General features: G+C 53.2%; 1 protein-coding gene and 1 long non-coding RNA gene across 4 annotated transcripts; one reads left to right on the plus strand and one right to left on the minus strand.

The window, feature by feature from the left end:
* Positions 1 to 617: 617 nt before the first annotated feature.
* LOC114225461 (uncharacterized) lies at positions 618 to 7,259 on the minus strand. The gene is made up of 3 exons (XR_003612558.1): positions 7,148 to 7,259; positions 6,537 to 6,696; positions 618 to 689 (listed from the first exon to the last, which is right to left on the minus strand). It is a non-coding gene; the product is annotated as an uncharacterized LOC114225461 (long non-coding RNA).
* Positions 7,260 to 7,352: 93 nt separating this feature from the next.
* Positions 7,353 to 17,608, plus strand: PIRT (phosphoinositide interacting regulator of transient receptor potential channels). 3 transcript variants are annotated; one of them, XM_028125167.2, is made up of 3 exons: positions 7,353 to 7,482; positions 12,077 to 12,424; positions 15,023 to 17,608. In XM_028125167.2, exon 3 carries the CDS (start codon positions 15,161 to 15,163, stop codon positions 15,572 to 15,574), a length of 414 nt encoding a protein of 137 aa, XP_027980968.1. In that variant the 5' UTR covers positions 7,353 to 7,482; positions 12,077 to 12,424; positions 15,023 to 15,160; the 3' UTR covers positions 15,575 to 17,608. The 3 variants fall into 3 exon arrangements, with proteins under 3 accessions (XP_027980968.1, XP_027980970.1, XP_027980967.1); XM_028125169.2 differs by having other exon boundaries at positions 12,294 to 12,424; XM_028125166.2 differs by lacking the exon at positions 12,077 to 12,424.
* Positions 17,609 to 18,322: the final 714 nt, after the last annotated feature.

The following is an 18,322-nucleotide window of genomic DNA, read 5'->3' on the forward strand; positions in this document are numbered from 1 at the left end:
GCCTCCCCCCACCACCCCAGGAAATGAGGACATCTTGAGAACTGTCAGACAGGAGGAAATGGATAGGTAGACACAAGGGAAAAGAGTGTGAGAAGAGACAAGAGGAAAGGGAAAAGCCAAGTTGGGAGTGGCTGGAGGAGAAGACCTTAGTCTCAGCCCTAGGATCTGCACAGACGCCTGACCCAGCTGGAGGGACCGGTGGGGAGATGCCTTTACGTAACTGAGTTGCTCAAGAGGACCAAGGGGCCAGACCGGGAGAGACTCGGGGCCCTCAAGTCTGGTCTCCTTGGCCATGGTGCCCTTGACGGGAAAGGAAAGAGGCAAATATTGGCCAGGGAGATGGGGCAGGTGGAAAGGGGTGGCTCTTCCCGGGGTTGCCTGATTTGAGTAGTTGCTTTGCATGATGTTCCCCGGGCCCCGGAAAACAAAAATTCCTCTCGACCGTCTTAAAAGGAGACAAGGGTCCTGTGGAGCATGGGGGGGCCTCACCTGGTGTCTATGTCATCCCTCAGGCAAGGTCTGGGTCAGAAGCATCACTGGGGTGCAAGCAGGCGTTCCCTCTGAGCATATTCTCCAAAAGTGGTGGTGTTTGGGTTTTTTTTTTTTTTTTTTCTTTTTCTTTTTGGTTGTTGGGTTTTCTTAAGGTAGGAAGCTGCCATGATGGGTTCTTAAAATCCGGTAAAAAGACACTGGAGCAAACAGCATGAAAGAGGGGGTGTCAACACAAACACTCCTTCACTAGAGTTGTAGCCCCACAGCCCATCATGGGACCCCTACCCACTTGCCTCCCTGGCTGGCACGAGCCCCAGGTTCCCTCCCCGAGTTCAGACCTAGCTCCCCTTCTGGAGGGGCATCGGCAGGGGCTGCCCAGTTGTCCCTGGCAACTCCTGCTCAGGGAGGCCTCCTCCGATGAGGACTCAGAGACCCGCAGTCCACCTGAGCGTCCCTATTCGTGACCCCTCACAACTTGAGGTGGGAGACAGGGCAGGGAGGACGGTGAAGGATCTTTGCGTCTGGAGTGTCCCATCTCAGTGACCCATCCCAGCAGTAGGACTGAGAAGCTCTCAAAATGTGGACCTGGGGGCACCTGGGTGGCTCCGTTGGTTAAGCATCTGGCTCTTGGATTCGGCTCAGGTCCTGATTTCATGGCTCGTGAGATTGAACCCCATGTCAGGCTCCCCGCTCAGCCGGAGTCTGCTTGGACGTGCTCTCCCTCTGCCCCTTCCCCAGCTCTTCCTCTCTCTCTCTCTCAGGTAAATAAATAAATCTTTAAAAAAAAGTGTGGACCTGCCTGCGTCATGGGGCTAGCATGAGGACCATGTGGGCAGAAGACCTCTGACAGTTGTAAGGTACCTTCTGAATGTTCCCTCTGCCATTTATTCTGCACCAATGAGGCACCTCCCGGGCCCAGACAGGGTCCTAGGATCCCAGGCTACAGTGACATCTTTGCAGAACAGAGGAAAGTGGTAAATGGCACCACGGGGAGGCAACCAGCCAAGTCCAGAACATGGGAGTTGGCTAAGTCAGACAGCCTGGCGGCTTCAGGAACCAAATGGTGTGAGTAGAGCAGGGAATGGCTGTCGTAGACACAAGAAGCGTAGCTCCTACGAGTAAGGGCTGGCGCCGGTCAGGATCCTGCTGTGTGTCACCTGACCATAAAAGGATGATTTAGAGCCATCCAGGGACAGGTGACTGTGGGATGAGTATTAACATTAAGTAATGTGTAAGTTTCATGTATGATTACAATCGTGGTTGTTATTTGTTAAAAAAAGAAAAGAAAAAGGAAGGAAGGAAGTCCTTCTCTGTTAGAGATACACATCTCTGCTTGCAGGGATCAACTGAAGAAGAAGGGCCTGGATCTGCTTCATCATGCAAAAAAAAAAAAAAAAAATATATATATATATATATATATATATGAGGGAGTCAAAGGAAACAGAACAAACATTGATAATTATCAAGGTTGGACTGTGGATACCTGACGGTTTATTAGATCAGTGTTTTTTTCCATTTTTGGGTATGTTAAACTTTCCAAATATATACTCTTTTATTTAAAAAAGTGTTCCAAGGAGGGGTGCCTGGGTGGCTCAGTAGGTTAAGCGTCTGCCTTCGGCTCAGGTCATGATCTTGGGGTCCTGGGATCGAGTCCCACATCGGGCTCCCTGCTCAGCGGGGAGTCTGCTTCTCCCTCTGCCTGCCCACCAGCTCGTGCTCTCTCTCTCAAATAAATAAATACAATCTTTAAAAAAAAAAAAGGTGCTCCAAGGAGTTTTGGGGGGCTGTGGCAGGGCACACAATCATCGAGAACAGAACTGTGGAAGCCCAGAAGTGGAGCTGTGAACCCAGCGGGGGCTCGGGGAGGTCGCAGAGGGGGTGAGGCCAGATTGGGTGGAGTGGCTCTGTGGAGATGGGCAGAAGGAATATTCCAGACAAGGAGAGCCCATATGCAGAAGCACAGAGGTTCCAAATGCCTTTCCTGGGGTAACCAGTTCATCCTGCTTGGCTTGGCACTGGACTAGCTGAGCCCTGGGAGTCCCGTGCTGTGTCCCAGAGACCCCTCAGTTTCGGGCAGACCTGGGTGGTCGGTCACCCCATCAATCATACCCTGGAACCTGGGGCTAGCTGGATTAGGGGGTGCAGAGCTGAGCTTCAGCGGCTGGGAGCTCCAGGATGGCAGATCGGAGGGCTAAGAGCCATCCCCCAGGCAATGCCGGGCCTGCTTTCTGCGCCTCCTGCAGCCCAACTCCCCCCGTAGCCCTTCCGCCCGGGGTGCCTGGCGTCAACTGCCCAGGGACCACGCTGGCTTCTCGCACCTCCTCTTCTGTCCCGCCAGGGATGAGCCTGCAGACAATGCAGCTTCAACCCCAGACGCCTTCTCCTGGACCCAAATACCCCCTCATCTGCATATATGCTAATATATGTACATTGCTTCGATGCATACCTATACACACACGTGTACACATACACATGTAAATCGTATACGCACACCCAGCCTGTACATCACATAGCTGCGTTCAGTGCACCCTTGCTATGTGCATGTGCTTCTTCAGTCCTCACACAAGCTCTCTGAGGTCGTAATGATCACATCCACTCACCAAGTGGAGAAGTCGAGGCTCAGAGAAGTAATTTGTGCAAAGCCAAGTATCAGGAGAGCAGAGCACCTCAAAGAGCTACATCAGAGGGCTCCATGGGGCAATCAGTGAATTATGACAAAGGCCAAGGACATGGACTAGTGCCCGACGTGGACAAAGTTCTCAGCAAGGGCTGGGCTCGCCCACGGCTGAGCCGACGCCACCTGCCACAGCCTGGGGCCCGGGGGAGGAAGCGTGGAGCCTGGACTGAGGGGAAGACAGGACTGATTGGGTTATGTGCATGGCAGGATAACTCACCCTGAGGGTTTCTTCACAGATTGGAGAGAAGAGACAGGCAGTGACGGCAGAGCAGAACATCCTCGAAAGCCTCCCGCACCAGTTCCCGCGGACATGCATCCCCACCCCCACCCGCTGAGCAGAGGGTGCGCGCCCTTCCCGGCCCACCGCCCCCCTTGCCATTTCTCCCAGTCGGATTCTTCAGACTCTTCCCAGGCTGGAAATTTCCCATTCATGTGGCGGGTACAGAAATCAAGTTAGCAGAGAGGGAAGATTCCCTGGCCTGTCTTGGTCTTCCGCATCCCTGAGAGAGTCTCCCCGACAGACCACGGAGGAAGCCCCCCCACCCCCACCGCCATGGACTGGGACAAGCAGCAAGGACTCTCCCCCAACCTGTGGCCAGCCTGGCTTTCGGGGTCTCAGGCAGTGTTGTAGGCCTCCGGGTACCCCTTGGGGCACCTTGGCGACGGACAACCCAACGCCTCACAAGCAGCTTGTGAGAGAGGTAGAGACCCTTCCCCTCCATTCCCGCGGTGCCATCATTCCGTTCTCATCACGGGCACATGCAAAGCCACGGGGGCATAATCGGGGAAGCCGGGAGAGGCAAGGGTGGACATCTGCCCCCAGTTCAGAGACACCTGGGCCTGGGGTGGGGCAGGACCCCACATGCTCCTGACCCTTTGTCACACGTGGTACCCACCCACAGGTGCTGGAAAGTTCCCAGAGGCACCCCCCCCATCTTGGAACCGAGGATGTTAAGTAAGCCTCCATCTGCCCTCTCCAGCATCCAGAACGAACACAGCTCCCAGATCTCATTGTCACGGCCTGCGCTGGATGGAGCCAGCAGAGCCTCTGGGAAATCTGGCCTTTGGCATCACCACCATCACCATCACTCACTCCACCACCGCAGAAAGCCCAGCTCGCCTGATGTCTGAGCCTGGGCCAGGAGAAACAGCCCTGCCCAGACACCAACCTAATGCACGTCTCCGCTAAAACTTGACGACAGACTGCAGAGAAGCTTCATTAATTTTTCACAAGGTTCATCCAGTAGTGGCTGAGCCGAGCTGAGACAAAGCCACAGCATGAGAATGCCCGTACCAGCAGCCTGCAAAGGGTTAAGCCATTAGCCCATAGCCTGGTGAGCTCATCCCCACTGGAGCCCGCTCAGTGGCTGGGATCCGAGGCACATCAGCTCCTAGATGGGGCCAGCAAGGCTTTCTCTGGCTGGGATGAAGAACTTGAACAGAAACTCATTGCCGGCTTCCTCCCCCCGTGCAAGCCGTGTGTGATTCCCAGGTTCAGCGTCCTTTCCCCTGGGACACGGACGACAGTAAGTAAGGAGGGGATCGGTCCCCTCTGCCCTCCCATTTCCCTGGAGAAACGAGCTGATTTTAACTTTGCTTGAGAGTGTGTTGAGTCTCTGAGCGGGAACTGGAACGCGAATATGACGGACCGAGCCTCGGGACGGGGTGAACCAGCCACCAGCTGGGTGGACCGGGGCTGCCCAGGGAGAATGCTGACAGCCCAGTGGCAGGGGACGGGGGGAGGGGGGCTGCCCTGCTAAGCCCCTGGGAGAGGGGAAGCTGTGTGCAGACCGCTGCTTCAGCCCTGGGCGTATAGCATCTAGACTTCACCCTTGGCCGCTGGGAGGGGCGGCGAGGGCCAGGCAGGGACCTCAGTCTCAAGCCCGGGCAGAGACAGGGGCCAAAAAGGCAGACCACGAAGCACCAGGTGACCCTCCCTTTCCCAGAGTGCATGGGCGGGGGTGGGGGGGGGAACCTCACACCCAGAATGCCCCCCCCCACCGGAATCCCAGATCAGACCTCAGCATCTGCTGCTCACGCCTCCCTACTGCATGCGGGCGTGGCAGGCGCCGAGGGCAGGTGCCAGGGAAACCAGGGGCAGCAGGCTTCGTGTCAGCAAGCGGAAACAAGGCAGGCACGGAGCAAGGACCGAAACACGGAGGGTGAACCAATCGTTCGCGGAAAAGCAAATATCACCTGAGCTATTTTTCTGCCTTGTTCCTGGGCAGGGTCTGGGAGCTGGCTGGGTGACAGGAAGTGAGTGGCATTGTCTGGGGGGAGCGTGGCCTTTGGGGAACTCGCCTTCCTAGAAGTGCTGTGAGCAGGTGACGGACGGGTGGCCCAGCCGTGGTGACAGTGGCAGCGTATTCGGAAACGCTGTGGCCTCCATTTTAGCAGCTCAGGCACTGGGCCCCACTCACCTTATCGGAGGAATGGGGTCACCAACTGAATGTCTCGTTCAAGGGAGGGCAGTGTCTGGAATTGGCGGCCAGGTGGGGCGGTGGGGGCGACTCCAGGGGAGAGAGAGAGAGAGCAAGACCTTCCAGGTCTCGGGTACGTCACAGACCCGCGCGCGGGTCTTTCTCAGAAATAACCCATCGTGTTATTTCCGCCACTCGTATTTGGAGGCCGGCCCTCCCCAGTGCTCCCACCGGACGACCTGGCTGTCTGGGCCCAGCCTCCAGCAAGGCAGTGTGAGCCCCCTCGCTGAGCTCTGCTTTGGGTCCCTTGCAATTCCCAGAATAGTCCAGCTCCTATCAGGGAGGAGAAGCTTGGGAAGGGACATATAACTCCAGGCCCGAGCACAGAGGGGTCTCTTATGGGGGTTGCCGGATAGCGCAGAAGGATGCCCAGTTAAAATCGAAATCAGATCTCTCATAAACAACAAATACATTTTTGGTGTATGTCCCATGCAGTATTTGGCACAGTCTTGCACTAAAAAAAAAAAAAAAAAAGCATTCGTTGAAATGTACCTGGGCGCCCTGTCATTTTATTGGCTACATCTAGAACCTGTTACTACTGGCCGAGCTTTGGCACGTTCAGAGGAGGATGCAGCCAGCAAAGCCGAGGTGAAGATGCGCAGGAAGGGGGTGCGGGGTGCCAGGAAGGAAGACGGGAGAGGGGAGAGGCGGCCTCCATGCCCGAGAAAGCACAGTCACCCAAGGCAGCTACCACCGCAGTTCCGTTTGCTGCCCGGGCCCCATTCCAAGTGTCCTCCCTCGGTTTGAAAAGAACGAGGAAACTGTCCCTCAGGGGAGGGATCTCAGGCTCTGGAGCCACACAGGCTTCCAAACTGCCCTTCCAATCCTGGCTGGCTACTCCCCGCTGAGTAACTTGGGGCGAGCCACTTAACCTCTCTGATCCTCACCTGCAAAATGGGGTAATCGCTGTCCGGCGTCATGGGAGGGTGACGTGGCGTGATGCAGACGGAGCGCTCGGCATGGTAAGTGGCAGTTGCCATGGTAATGGAGAGTGTGGCCCCCTCTCTGAGGACACTGCTTCTGCTTTGGAGAGGCAGCTCAGGGCACCTGGAGCATTCGAGAACGTCAGCCGGGGAGATGTCAGAAACGGGAAGCACGCAAATTCACAGGGTTAGCTCAACTTCTCCAAAAAACCCTCTCCTCCCTCCCCTGCCGAAGCTCCCCTGCGTTTTGGGCCATTTAACAAGTGTCTGCTGAGCCCACCCTTTCCCCCCCTCGGCAAAGTACGGAGCAGCCTGCTGGAGAGCATGGGAAGCTGAGAAAGCCCCAGCCCCAGTCCCTCAAGGGATCTGGGAAGGGATGGAGAGCGTCCAGTCCCCAAAGTACAGACACGTATCTGGTCACCTCCAGGGCGATAATTCACTTATTTCACTTCCAACCTCCATTCCCAGTTAAGTGGTATATTTCAGACGCCTGAGGAATCTGCTGGAGGGGAAGCGTTTGGTCTTTATTATCTTGGACCTTCACTGTTGCTCAGCACCTTGCATAATCCACACACCTAGGGCCAAACCATTTCTTCGTCGGGGAATGAAGATGTGATCCCGTGAAAAAAAGCCCAGATCTTCCGGCAGCCGCCCTCCCCTCTCGTTTGAGACATCTCTTTGCCTCATTTGTCAAAGACGCCACTGAGCAAGCAGCTATGGGCAGGCAGGGAGGAAATGTGCACCCCCTGAGCTCCTCCGTGGAGCGGAAGTCTGGCTTCCTGTGTCTCGCGGAGGCCAGCACGCAGGAGTGGTTTGGAAAGTGGGGCCGTGTTGGTGAGCACTGTTCGCTGAGCACTGCGTAGCGACCCAAGGAATACCAAGTCAAGAGCCAAACACCGAAACAACACAGGTAGGCAGGGCCCCCAAATAAGGGCACAATGACAAATATACGATGGATAAGTAGAGCAGCCCTAACAAGATTAAGGGACGGTCCCACAGGTCCCTCCCTTCTGGAGAGGGTTGTTCAGGCCACCAGGCCCAGTCTTCGCTCCATCCAGGGCCTCCTGGTTCGAGGAGAGGCTGTGTTTTCCTTCATAGGGTGGCAGATTTCCAGAGACAAGGTGGACAAGGTGAAATTCCTGTTTCTCTCCATCTCTCACCTGCATTTCCTGCCCCAACCCCAGTTTCTCCAAGAAGCACCTTCTCCTCCTTTCCCAATTTCCTCCTCCTTGGAGTCAGCTCCACGGTCTTAGCCAGGTGACTCCCTCGCTTTACAGATCTCCCTGTAACATCTCCACCCTGTCCTGGGGTCACTTCGCCCCGGCCCGTACCTCTCCTTTTCCAGGTAATGTGCTTCCTGTTCATGCCCCTATGCTGGATCACCGTGTTCCACTACTGGCGTTCGGCCATTCTTGGGTGAGCTGTCCCTCTACCTGCTCCCCACCTGACCCGTCAATTATTAGGGTTTTTACAGTCCGTTTTCTGTGGGGTATAATTTACACACAGGGAAACGCACAAGTCTTAGTGGGCTCTATGGACAGATGCACCCCCGCCCATGTAACCCACACCAATAATACCACGGGATGGAACATTTCCATCCACTCCGGGGAAATCCCTCGGCTCCTTCCCATAATGCCCTTCCCTACAATCCTGTTTTGAGTTCTGTCACCTTGGATTACTTCTTAGAAGCCTCGAGAAGGCCCTATAAGTGGAAATATACAATAAATGTACTCTTTTATACATGTGACTTCTTTCACCCGGCGTGTCTGGGAGACTCCTCCACACTGTGTGTGCATCACAACCTTGTTCCTTTTCATTGTCCAATCCCTTTTATGGCTTTAGTATTCTGCGTGAGTCTGCAATCTGTTGGTGCGTTAGTTTCGGGCTTGGGCTGTTGGGGGAGAGCTGCTACATGAGTATTCTTCAACAAATCATTTGTGGACACAGACTTTCACGTCTTTTGGACAAATAAATATCTGGGAGGGCAACTTCTAGGGTGGAGGGTGGGTGCGTGTTTAATTTCAGAAGAAACTACCAAGCCTGTTCCCAAAGTGTTTGTGCCATTTTACATTCTGCCAGTAGAGTACGGGAGCTTGGGTTGTTCTGCATCTCACCATTTGTCTTGTGGGGTTTTTTTTGTTTTTTTGTTTTTTTTAGATCTTATTTATTTGAGAGAGAGAGAGAGCATGAGTGGGGGGCGGGCAAGAGGCAGAGAGAAAAAAAGAGAGAGAATCCCAAGCAGGCTCCCCGCTGAGCAGGACGCTGGACGTGGGGATCGATCCCAGGACCCTGGGATCGTGACCTGAGCCAAAGGCAGACGCTTCACCGACCGAGCCACCCAGGCGCCCTGTTTTGTGAGATTTTTAAACGTCGACCATTCTAGTGAGTGTCCAGCTGCATCTCTTTGTGGTTTTAATTTGCCTCTCCCTGTTGAATATCAATGTCAAGCATCTTGTTCATGCGTTTATCTTCCTTTGTAATGGTCTCTCTAAACCTCCTGACCATTTTATAAAAATTAGGCTAGCTGATGGTTTTCACCCATCAGATGTAGCGGGTCTTCATATGTCCCAGATACAAATCCTTTGACAAATACATATTTTGCAAAAACTTTTCTCCCAGCCCATAGTTTGCCTGTTCATTTCTTCTTAGCAGCTTTAAATGAGCAGGCGTTTTCAGTGAAGACGAAATCTTATTAATTGCTTTTCTTTTCACGCTTGCTTATTGCCTGCTCTGCCCTGTCTGAGAAAGTTCGCCTGCCTCTGGGTCACAACGGTATTCCTCTCTGTTTCCTCCTAAAATCTTCCTAGTTTTAGCTCTTATGTTCAGGCTATGCCGTGATCCGTCTCAAATTCATTCTTTTGTGGACGCTGTGAGGCGGGGTCAGGTTTCATTTTCTTCCCAGTAGAACATCAGTCCTTCCATCGACATCCGTCGAAAGGACTTTCTCTCCCCCACTGAATTGCTTCGTCCAAAGGCAGTTGTGCTTGGTTACTGTTTGCATCGCTGGGCTGGTTGCTGGAGACAGTCAGACTTCCATGTAGCGGCTGGCTTCCTGGGCTGGTTCCTGCAGACTGGGGGTCAGAGTTCTGTTTTTTTTTTTTTTTTAAGTCATCACCACACCCCACATGGGGCTCGAACCTACAACCCGGAGTTGATCAAGAGTTGGCAGGCTCCACGGCTGAGCCTGCCGGGCGCCCCTCAGAGTTCTGGCTTTGGACGTGGTCTGGCCATTGTCTGTCTGTATATTCAGTTTCCCATCATTATAAGGATTTGCTGACGTGCATAAAAGTAGAGATAGTAATCATAATGAACGTCCATATATCCACCACCCAGATTTGATACTATTGAGCATTTTGTCATCCTGCATCCGGAGTCTGAGGTTCTCCAGTGAACCATAGCAACACAGCATTTCCTCCCCATAAGTCATATCTTAAAGACATTTTCTTTTGTGTCCCCAGTGTCGTTTTCATACCAAATACAAATTTTATTATTTTATTTATTTGTCAGAGGGTGGGGGAGAGAGCACAAGCAGGGGGGACGGCAGGCAGAGGAAGAAGCAGGCTCCCTGCTGAGCAGGGAGCCTGATGTGGGGCTCGATCCCAGGACCCCAGGATCATGACCTGAGCCGAAGGCAGATGCTTAACCAACTGAGCCACCCAGGCGTCCCCAAATACAAATTTTAAATTCTTGGTGTCATCTAATGCCCAATCCAAATTTAGACTTCCTTAAAACTGTCCCCACATGTCTTTGTACAATCGGTCTGTTCCAGTCAGAATCCAAAAAAAGGGAACATAATGCATTTAGACCTTTTAATTATCTTTGTTTAAACATTTTATTGCTGTTTAACCTCCACACAGAAAAGTAGTCATATCGCGAGTGTCCAGCATGAATAGGACACACCCATGTAGCCAGCTGTAGCCAGATCAAGAAGCAGAAATGTTAGAGCACCCCAAAGTTTCCAGCGTGTTCCCCATCCACCACCCCCACCAAAGGTAACCACTATCCTCACTGCAAATAGCACAGATTTTGAATTTGATGTAAATGGAATCTCATTTTATGTAAATGGGGGTTTTATGTAAATGGAAGTGTGCCTGGCTGCTCTTGGTGGGTGTCATGTTTGGAGACCAGTGCACATGCAGGCTTGGGGTTGCCCCTCTTTCCTTCTCATGGCTGTGTGGTCCCAGACCGGTGTGCCATCTTGGCGCCAGCCTGCGGCCTGCCCAATCCCAGCCGTGTGCTACAGTTTCTATCCACTAAGTCTGTCTCCTGACACTCCAAATGTGACCTCTGGGGAGAAGGACCCATCCTCTCTTCTCCAATGGCTGCCCTGATGCAAATCTGTGGGGAGTCCAGGAGGCCCGACCTCCTGCCTTCGTTCGTTCGTTCGTTCCTTCCTTCCTTCCTTCCTTCCTTCCGCTGTCTCCCCCACAGGCCCAGCCTCTGGGCCTCAGTACTTGTCCACCGCTGAGGTGTCAAGGACATTAAAGAAAGGTGGGTGTGTTCATTGTTTAGGGATGCTGTAACATATTACCACAAATTCAGTCACTGAAAACAAAGGAAGTTTATTTTCCCAGGGTTTGGGAGGTCAGAATCCCAAATCAAGGAGTTCTTAGAGCTGGTTCCTTCTGGAGGCTCTGCCTGCATCTTTGCCAGGGTTTCCCCTCTGTTTGTCAAATTTTCCTCTCCTTTCTCTTATAAGGACATAGTCATTGGACCGGTCTATTTGAGGATGAGCTCGTCTGGAGACCCCTGCCTTCATTATAATACTTGCAAAGACCTCTTATCCAAATAAGGTCACATTCTGAGATTCTGGGCGGACCAGTCAACCCGCCGCAGGGAGTGAGGGATCCTCTGAGACATACAAACCGATACCCCGAGAACTTAACCCAAACCTGAAAATATGGTTGCTCTCCCTGGGCTGGTTCCCTACGTGTCCCCTGGTCCCTCATGGAACTGCAGCACTGAGGCCAGGCCCTGGGAACACCTGCTCAGGGCCGCGGGGTGGTGGTGGGGGGGAGGGCCGTGGAGGATGAGTCAGCTCAGCCTTGGACCTTGGGCAGTTTGCAAGCTAGGAGGGAGGGAAAAGCTGGTGTGGGGTTGTGGTGGACACCAGATTGATTTCCCCCTCCCCCACCACACACAGGGGACATCTGGCAATTGCCGGAGACATTTTTTATTATCAAGACCGGAGGTAAGGGTGTTACTGGCCTCTGGTGGGTATAGGTCAGGGCCATTAAGGAAATATCCTACAATGCACAGGATAGCCTCCCTATAACAGAATTTTCCAGCCCCAAATGTCAATAGTACTGCTCTTGAGAAACCCTGATATCAGGAAAAAATAGAGAATGTTTTGGACTCTAATAAAGTGTTATGAAACGCATATCACCCCTGAGTTGGGGATTTTCAGGAAGCCCGGAGTCTCAGAATTCAAGTCTGAGTCACCACCAGTGGACTGATCTAAGATGGCTTTAGAAGCCCCTTACCCCAACTTATTCATGTTACAGATGAGAAAACGGAGACCAAAGTAATCATCATCATCATCATCATCATCATGGCCCTGTCTGGAACACCTCTCATATGTCACACCCACGGCCCAAGGGGCAGATGTTCTAGTCTCCTATTTTAGATGTGGGGCTAGTAAGTCTCGGGGGGCTAAGTAAGCGGCCCAGAGTCCCACAGATTAGGTAAACTGGCTTCAGGTGGTGGTCCTTCTGATGTCAGGACTTGGATCTTCATCGTCACACACGGACACCGGGAATAAGCTCCCTGACTTGCTGGAATCACAAAGGAGTGGTTTTGCTCAGAAGCCCTGCCTGCCCCATCACTGTACCAAGACTCACACCTCCTCCTAAGTAAGTCAACTAAATCAAAGGTTCCCGTTCTTTGAGATTTCAGTTTTGGTAGATAGATGACAGACGGAAAGATAGATAGATAGATAATAGATAGATAAATAAGTAGACAGACAGACATCCACATGAGATGGCCAACTTCTATCTTGGCAAGGACAGACACTAACAAAACCAACGATCCTCTTGCCATCACGGTCATTTCATAAAATGAGGACTATTCCAATGCCAAAAAAAAAAAAAAAAAAGGAAAGGAAAGGAGGACAGAACCTCAGAATGAGATTGTCCTTTAAATTGAGTAAAGGTAGAACTATGAAAAATTTACCACCGTGCTCTTATTTCTCTATTGCATAGTGAATCCCTATAGAACTACTTATCTATCTACATCATTCGATATACAGTGAGAGGTTACCTGACAGGCGGATGAAGCCCCAGAGTGAAAAACTCAGACATTCTCATAGTTGAAGGGACCTCAGGACACATCCAGACCAGCACGATCTAGGGCAAGGAGCCTTTAAGTCCAAAGACCTTGGTGTGAATCCCAGCACAGCCGCATAGGAGGTTAGGGAAGGCTTTGGCCATGCTCCTAAATCTCACTGGGCCTGTCTCTGCCCTTACAAAATGGGAATAAACAAATGGCCTCCCTGCAGGGCCAAAGAGCATGCATTCGGCGCTTCCAGCAAGGCCCCCGGGAGTCCCACCTCCCGCTCCGGGACCCCGGCCGTGGTCCCCGCCTCCAGCAGCATATTTCCCGTGCAGAAAGCTGTGGCCATGTTCCACCCAGGTGGCAGCTCTCACAGGAGCGGGTCCTTCTCCATCCAGCCCAGCTCAGCTCCGGCGCAACGGAGAATCTCTGCATTCCTACGTCTCTCTCCCAACCCCTCCAGCATCCGAAGGCAGCAAGCCCTTCTGCCCTGGGTCTCCACTGCCAAGTGGTAAAAAGGGCTACCCAGAGAGAAAAATCCTACTGGAGATGTCAAAACATCCACAGAAGAAACCAGGTGGCAAAAACCAACATAAGTCCACCCCTGGCCCAGGACCTCACAGCACTGCTCTGTGATCCCTTCCTTACCCCCAGCTCATTGGGGTGCGGGGGGGAAAGGGGAGATCACTTTACAAAGGGCTGCTTGGCTTATGCAAACGGGCCACAGGATCCAAGGGGCAGCAGGGAACACCTGTGTCCCTGTACTTACAAGAGCACATTTCCCATTTCTCAAAGTCTTGGGAAGCAGAGACCCAAATATCTTCTCTCTAGATGAGTGTCCAGGAACGTGAATATCTACCTTCTGAAGGCATGGCAATGTTACCATTCTGATTTCCTTCATGTCTAAGGGGACGGGTCTGTAACTGCTTGTTCTAGAAAGGGGGAGCATTATGGGTGGGGGAGGTGGTGCAGGCCTGAGCTGCTGCAGGGATGGAGGGCAGGGGCAGGGGCCAAGGACCAAAGGCAGTTCATCGGAGGAGGGAGACAGAGTAGAGACCGGAGAGTCACCCCGGGGAAGGCAGGCAGGGGCCCTGCAGAGAACAGTGGGAGAGTCTGTGACCAGGGGACACAGGAGGAGAGAGTGGCCATCAGGGTCCCAGAGCTCAGCTCTGCCTGAGCTTAATGCAGGGAGGCACCAGGCTCTGCCAGGAAGAACTGATCCAAGCAGTGTTGTAAAGAAAGCTGGACTTATGCTCGGGACCATCGGGAGGGAGGAAGCAGAAAGGATGGTCCATTGTTCATTCACTCGCTCGCTCACTGAAAGGGATGCAGCATCTCTAGGGTACGCTACGCCAGACCCTCTGGAGACAAGTCAAGGATGACACATCAGGGCGGGCAGTCAGTGAGGACCCCCAGGAAGCACACGGGGCTCTCTCAAGCCTTGCCTTCCTCCCACACACAGAAAGTGCCAGGGGAAGAGGGGGCTGTGGTGACTGAGAGGTACACGGACGGGCTCTAGATGAGAAATCAGAGCAGGTGGCTGGCTAGACTCCATGCCTTTACAGGCCTGAGAATGACTTGACGTCACTCCCGAGGAGGGCGGGGAAAGGGGGCATTTAGATATTAAAAGGTCACACTCTGAACCTGGGGCATGACTGTCCTGCGCTGGAAAAGCACATAAAACGGGCTGCACTGAAAGATGTTCTCCAGACCATAAGAGCGAGAGCAAGAACAGAACGGGTTCAAATCCAACCTCTGGCAGTTCCTCACCCTGTGCTCGGCAAACGATTGCATTTATGAAGTGCTTGCAACATGCGAGGCATTGTTGCAGTGCATTACACGTCTTAACTCATTTAACCCTTTGGAGAACGCTATGAGATGAATAGTATTATTATCCCCATTTTATAGATAAGAAAGCTGAGGCACAGAGACGTTGAGTAACTCACTCAAGGTCACACAGCTAGAAAGTAGTTGAGTCTGAAAATAAGATGCCATTCGATTAACCATGGCTTTTGCTTTTTTATTTTTAAGGGGTACCACTGTTCCCTGTTTTAAATACTAAAAGCAGTTGATTCTAATGCCATCATATTTATCTCTCACAAGAAAAAAGCAAAACGAAACATGCCAGTGAGTGGTTTCTTATTTATGTGGATCTCATCTGACTTTCTGTTTGGCTTCAGCACAAAACCCAGTATCACCTTCCGCTGAGAGCCAGGCCGGAGACGGATGCTGAGCACAGGAAGGGTGTGTGAAGACTCCTTTGGCTCCACCCTTGCTTCTAACTGTTGCGGGTACCAGGTGCCCGGTCCCGAGGACCCATGACAATGGAGGCTCTCCCCAAGGCCCTGGAGGTCGATGAGAAGTCTCCAGAATTCAAAGACCTGCTGCCCAGCCAGACGGCCAGTTCCCTGTGCATCAGCTCCAGAAGCGAGTCCGTCTGGACCGCCACCCCCCGGAGTAAATGGGAAATCTACCGCAAACCCATCGTTATCATGTCGGTGGGAGGCGCCATTCTCCTCTTCGGCGTGGTCATCACCTGCTTGGCCTACACCCTGAAACTGGGTGAGAACAGCCTTAAGGTCCTTAAGATGATAGGGCCTGCCTTCCTGTCCCTGGGACTCATGATGCTGGTGTGCGGCCTGGTGTGGGTGCCCATCATCAAAAAGAAACAGAAGCAGAAAAAGAAGTCAGTTTTCTTCCAGACTCTCAAGTCCTTCTTCCTGAATCGCTGATGGTGGCCTCACCTTCTGTTCTCCCTGTCACCCTGCTGCCTCGACCAGGAGGAGACCTGACAACACCCAACATCCCCATCTTCTTGGTGGTGGTGGTGGTGGTGGAGGGGGTTCAGCCATAAGAGAGCTGGGCAAAGCCTCTTCCTGGCCCTGTGGGAGGGAGCTCAGGGCTCCACAGCAGCTGGGGAACGCTGCTGGCTGGATCTCATTTCGTCTTTCTGACATTGCTGTGCATCCCTCAATGCTGGCCATAGGCATCCCCTTCCATGGCTCATTCCCCACTCCTGCATCCAGGTGCCACTCATCGAACTCTCTCTGCCAAGCGCTATGCATGCTGGAAAACTCCTTGGGCGAGGCTGTGCCCCAAGGAGAACCTCATGTTTATACACATCAGAGTGCCCGAGCTGGGCTCCCCGTTTTCATCCTTCTAGAACCCAAACTGACCCGTGGAGGCCCTTCACAGAAGATAGGGAAGACTGACTTCTGGCTCACTGGGTTCGCCAGCCCTGGCTCACTCTCTGGGCCAGATACTGATTTGCATCTCAAGTGACAAGACAAGTCACAAGAGTGAAAACATTCCAAAGAGCGAACAGTGGAGGGTGTCCGGGGAGAAACGCTTTCCAAGAAGGTGCATTCCCCCCTGGAGAAGGCTCTGGGAGTCAGCCAGCTCAGGAAGTATAACTCCCAGCTACACAGTATTTACGCCAGAGACCATGGGGGTGGGCTGGGGGTGCCACTGTTTGACCTTCCAACGCCTTCTCGTTGACTGTTCTCCCCTCTGAACTTGACAATTAGCCATGGACAAGTGCATGTTGCCCTAACTTCCTCCTTCCCCCTACCTGCGCCTCTACCCCCAATTTTAGAACAGCAAGACGGAGACCTGCAGAGGGATTCTGTAAGATTGTTCTCTCCTTCACCTCCATGGAGAACCAAAACCAAGATCGCACTCCACGGTTTGAATGGTCTGTGGGTTTCCAGTGATGGGATTTGTTTTAGAAAATCCTATCTGCTTTCCCTCTCCCTACCCGCCAAACAACCAAACGTTTATTGGGTGCCCGACTATGGGCCAGGCCCTGGGATGGGAACAGGCCAGACAAGGTCTGTGCTCTCATCTTCTTTCCAAAGCGAGAGTTACAGCCAGGCCAAGGGGCCATTGGACCACCTGTGCTGTGAGCACTCTATGGGGGAAATGCGGCAGGTGTAGGAACACAGAGGGGGAATCTCACCCAGACTGCAGAGGGGACGGAGGGATTGCCAGACTTGTGTCCTCCGAACGGAGAACAAAAGCAAAGATAGGAGCTAGCCAAGGGGGTAGGGGTGGAAGGCATTTTGGGCAGCAGGAAGTAGAAGTTGGGTGGCAGAAGTGGGCCCGTAACACAATTAGGAAACTGCACAGCGCCTTCCCCTCTCTTTCCTGCTTCCCACCTGCCAGAGTGCCACCTCTCCGGGGGCCACACTGAGGTCATGGACTGGAAGGGAGTTTCCAGGGGACCCACCAAGCAGAGAGCACCCATGCGGCAAGTGTTCCCAGAACCTGGGGCTTCTGGTAGCAACCAGAGGCTCTTGGGTGACAGACCCGGAGGCTGCCCCAGGCCAGGCCAGAGGCCCAGTGGAGCGCATTTGATAATAAGGTGTGAAGGAAGGGCATCCTGCACTAGAATCACCGTTGGCTTGAGCTGCCTCCCTTCCCTGAGGCTTCTGGGCCCACCTCCCCGTCACCATGGCAACCTCTCCCTCTCTCTCTCTCTCTCTCTCTCTCTCTCTCTCTAACAAGCCGCCAGGTATCTCCATCCTTCCTGGTGGTTCCCTGTGCTGAGTCAGAACCTCACCTGGTTCCTTCTGCATCATGGGAAATTCCATGGAGGCAGGTACCTGTGACAGGGGGACACCCCCTGCCCCACCCCCTCTAAGAAGCCAGAGTTTGGGGGAGCCTGTGGCCTTTGGGCTTCACCCAAAATGACCATATCTCTCATCCAGACAGCGTGGCCGGGTCTTCTAGCTAAACTGTCCCCTGAACAAAGGTGGTCAAGACAATCTGGTTGGCGGCGGGGGGGGGGGGGGGGGCGGGGCTGGGGCGGTGGTTGCAAGGTCTTCGTCACTAATTGTGGTTCTAATGTGTCGAGTGGCTGGGCTTATAGATCATTTCCCTTTCTCTGACATGAACGCAGATTCAATATTGGCCCTATAATATCACTCTTACATTCCTGATGCTTTCTGAGATGGGAGCAAACGGGGTGGACTCCCAGCGAGCTGCCTGGGAATGTCCCCATGCCTCCTGGGTCTCATGTCATCCGCCCACAAGCCTGTGGTCTGGGCGCAGTTGTGATGTCTCGCTGGAAGGAAGCCTGGGGACAGCCGTGACTCTGGAAGGTACCCAAGGTCTGGACTCACCTTGCAGTTTCCAGCAATACTTCCCCACGTGCCCTGCCCCCTTCAGTTAGTGTCTCAGGAGGAATAATGATTTCAGAAAGCTCTCCAAGCCTCATCCATCCCCACCGGGATCCCCCATATGAGTGTGGACCAAGGAACATGCCAGCATCACGCGGAGGGGCTTTTGCCAAAGACCATCGCCGCACAGGAGCCTGGCATATGAATGCACCTGCTCTGTAAGTGCAGCCCAGATCAGATGCCACATTTCTGGGGAAAAGAAGCATCACCACCACAACTCCTCTGGCACCTGTGGATCGGAGGCCAGGACCAGCATCCACGTGTTCAGAGAACTGGACTGTATTACCCCGCCCCGTAGCT

The sequence above is a fragment of the Eumetopias jubatus genome, unplaced genomic scaffold (assembly GCF_037043125.1).
Source record: "Eumetopias jubatus isolate StellerSeaLion01/CBP00866 unplaced genomic scaffold, mEumJub1_p1.0 scaffold_10, whole genome shotgun sequence".
In the NCBI taxonomy this organism is placed as follows: Eukaryota; Metazoa; Chordata; class Mammalia; order Carnivora; family Otariidae; genus Eumetopias; species Eumetopias jubatus.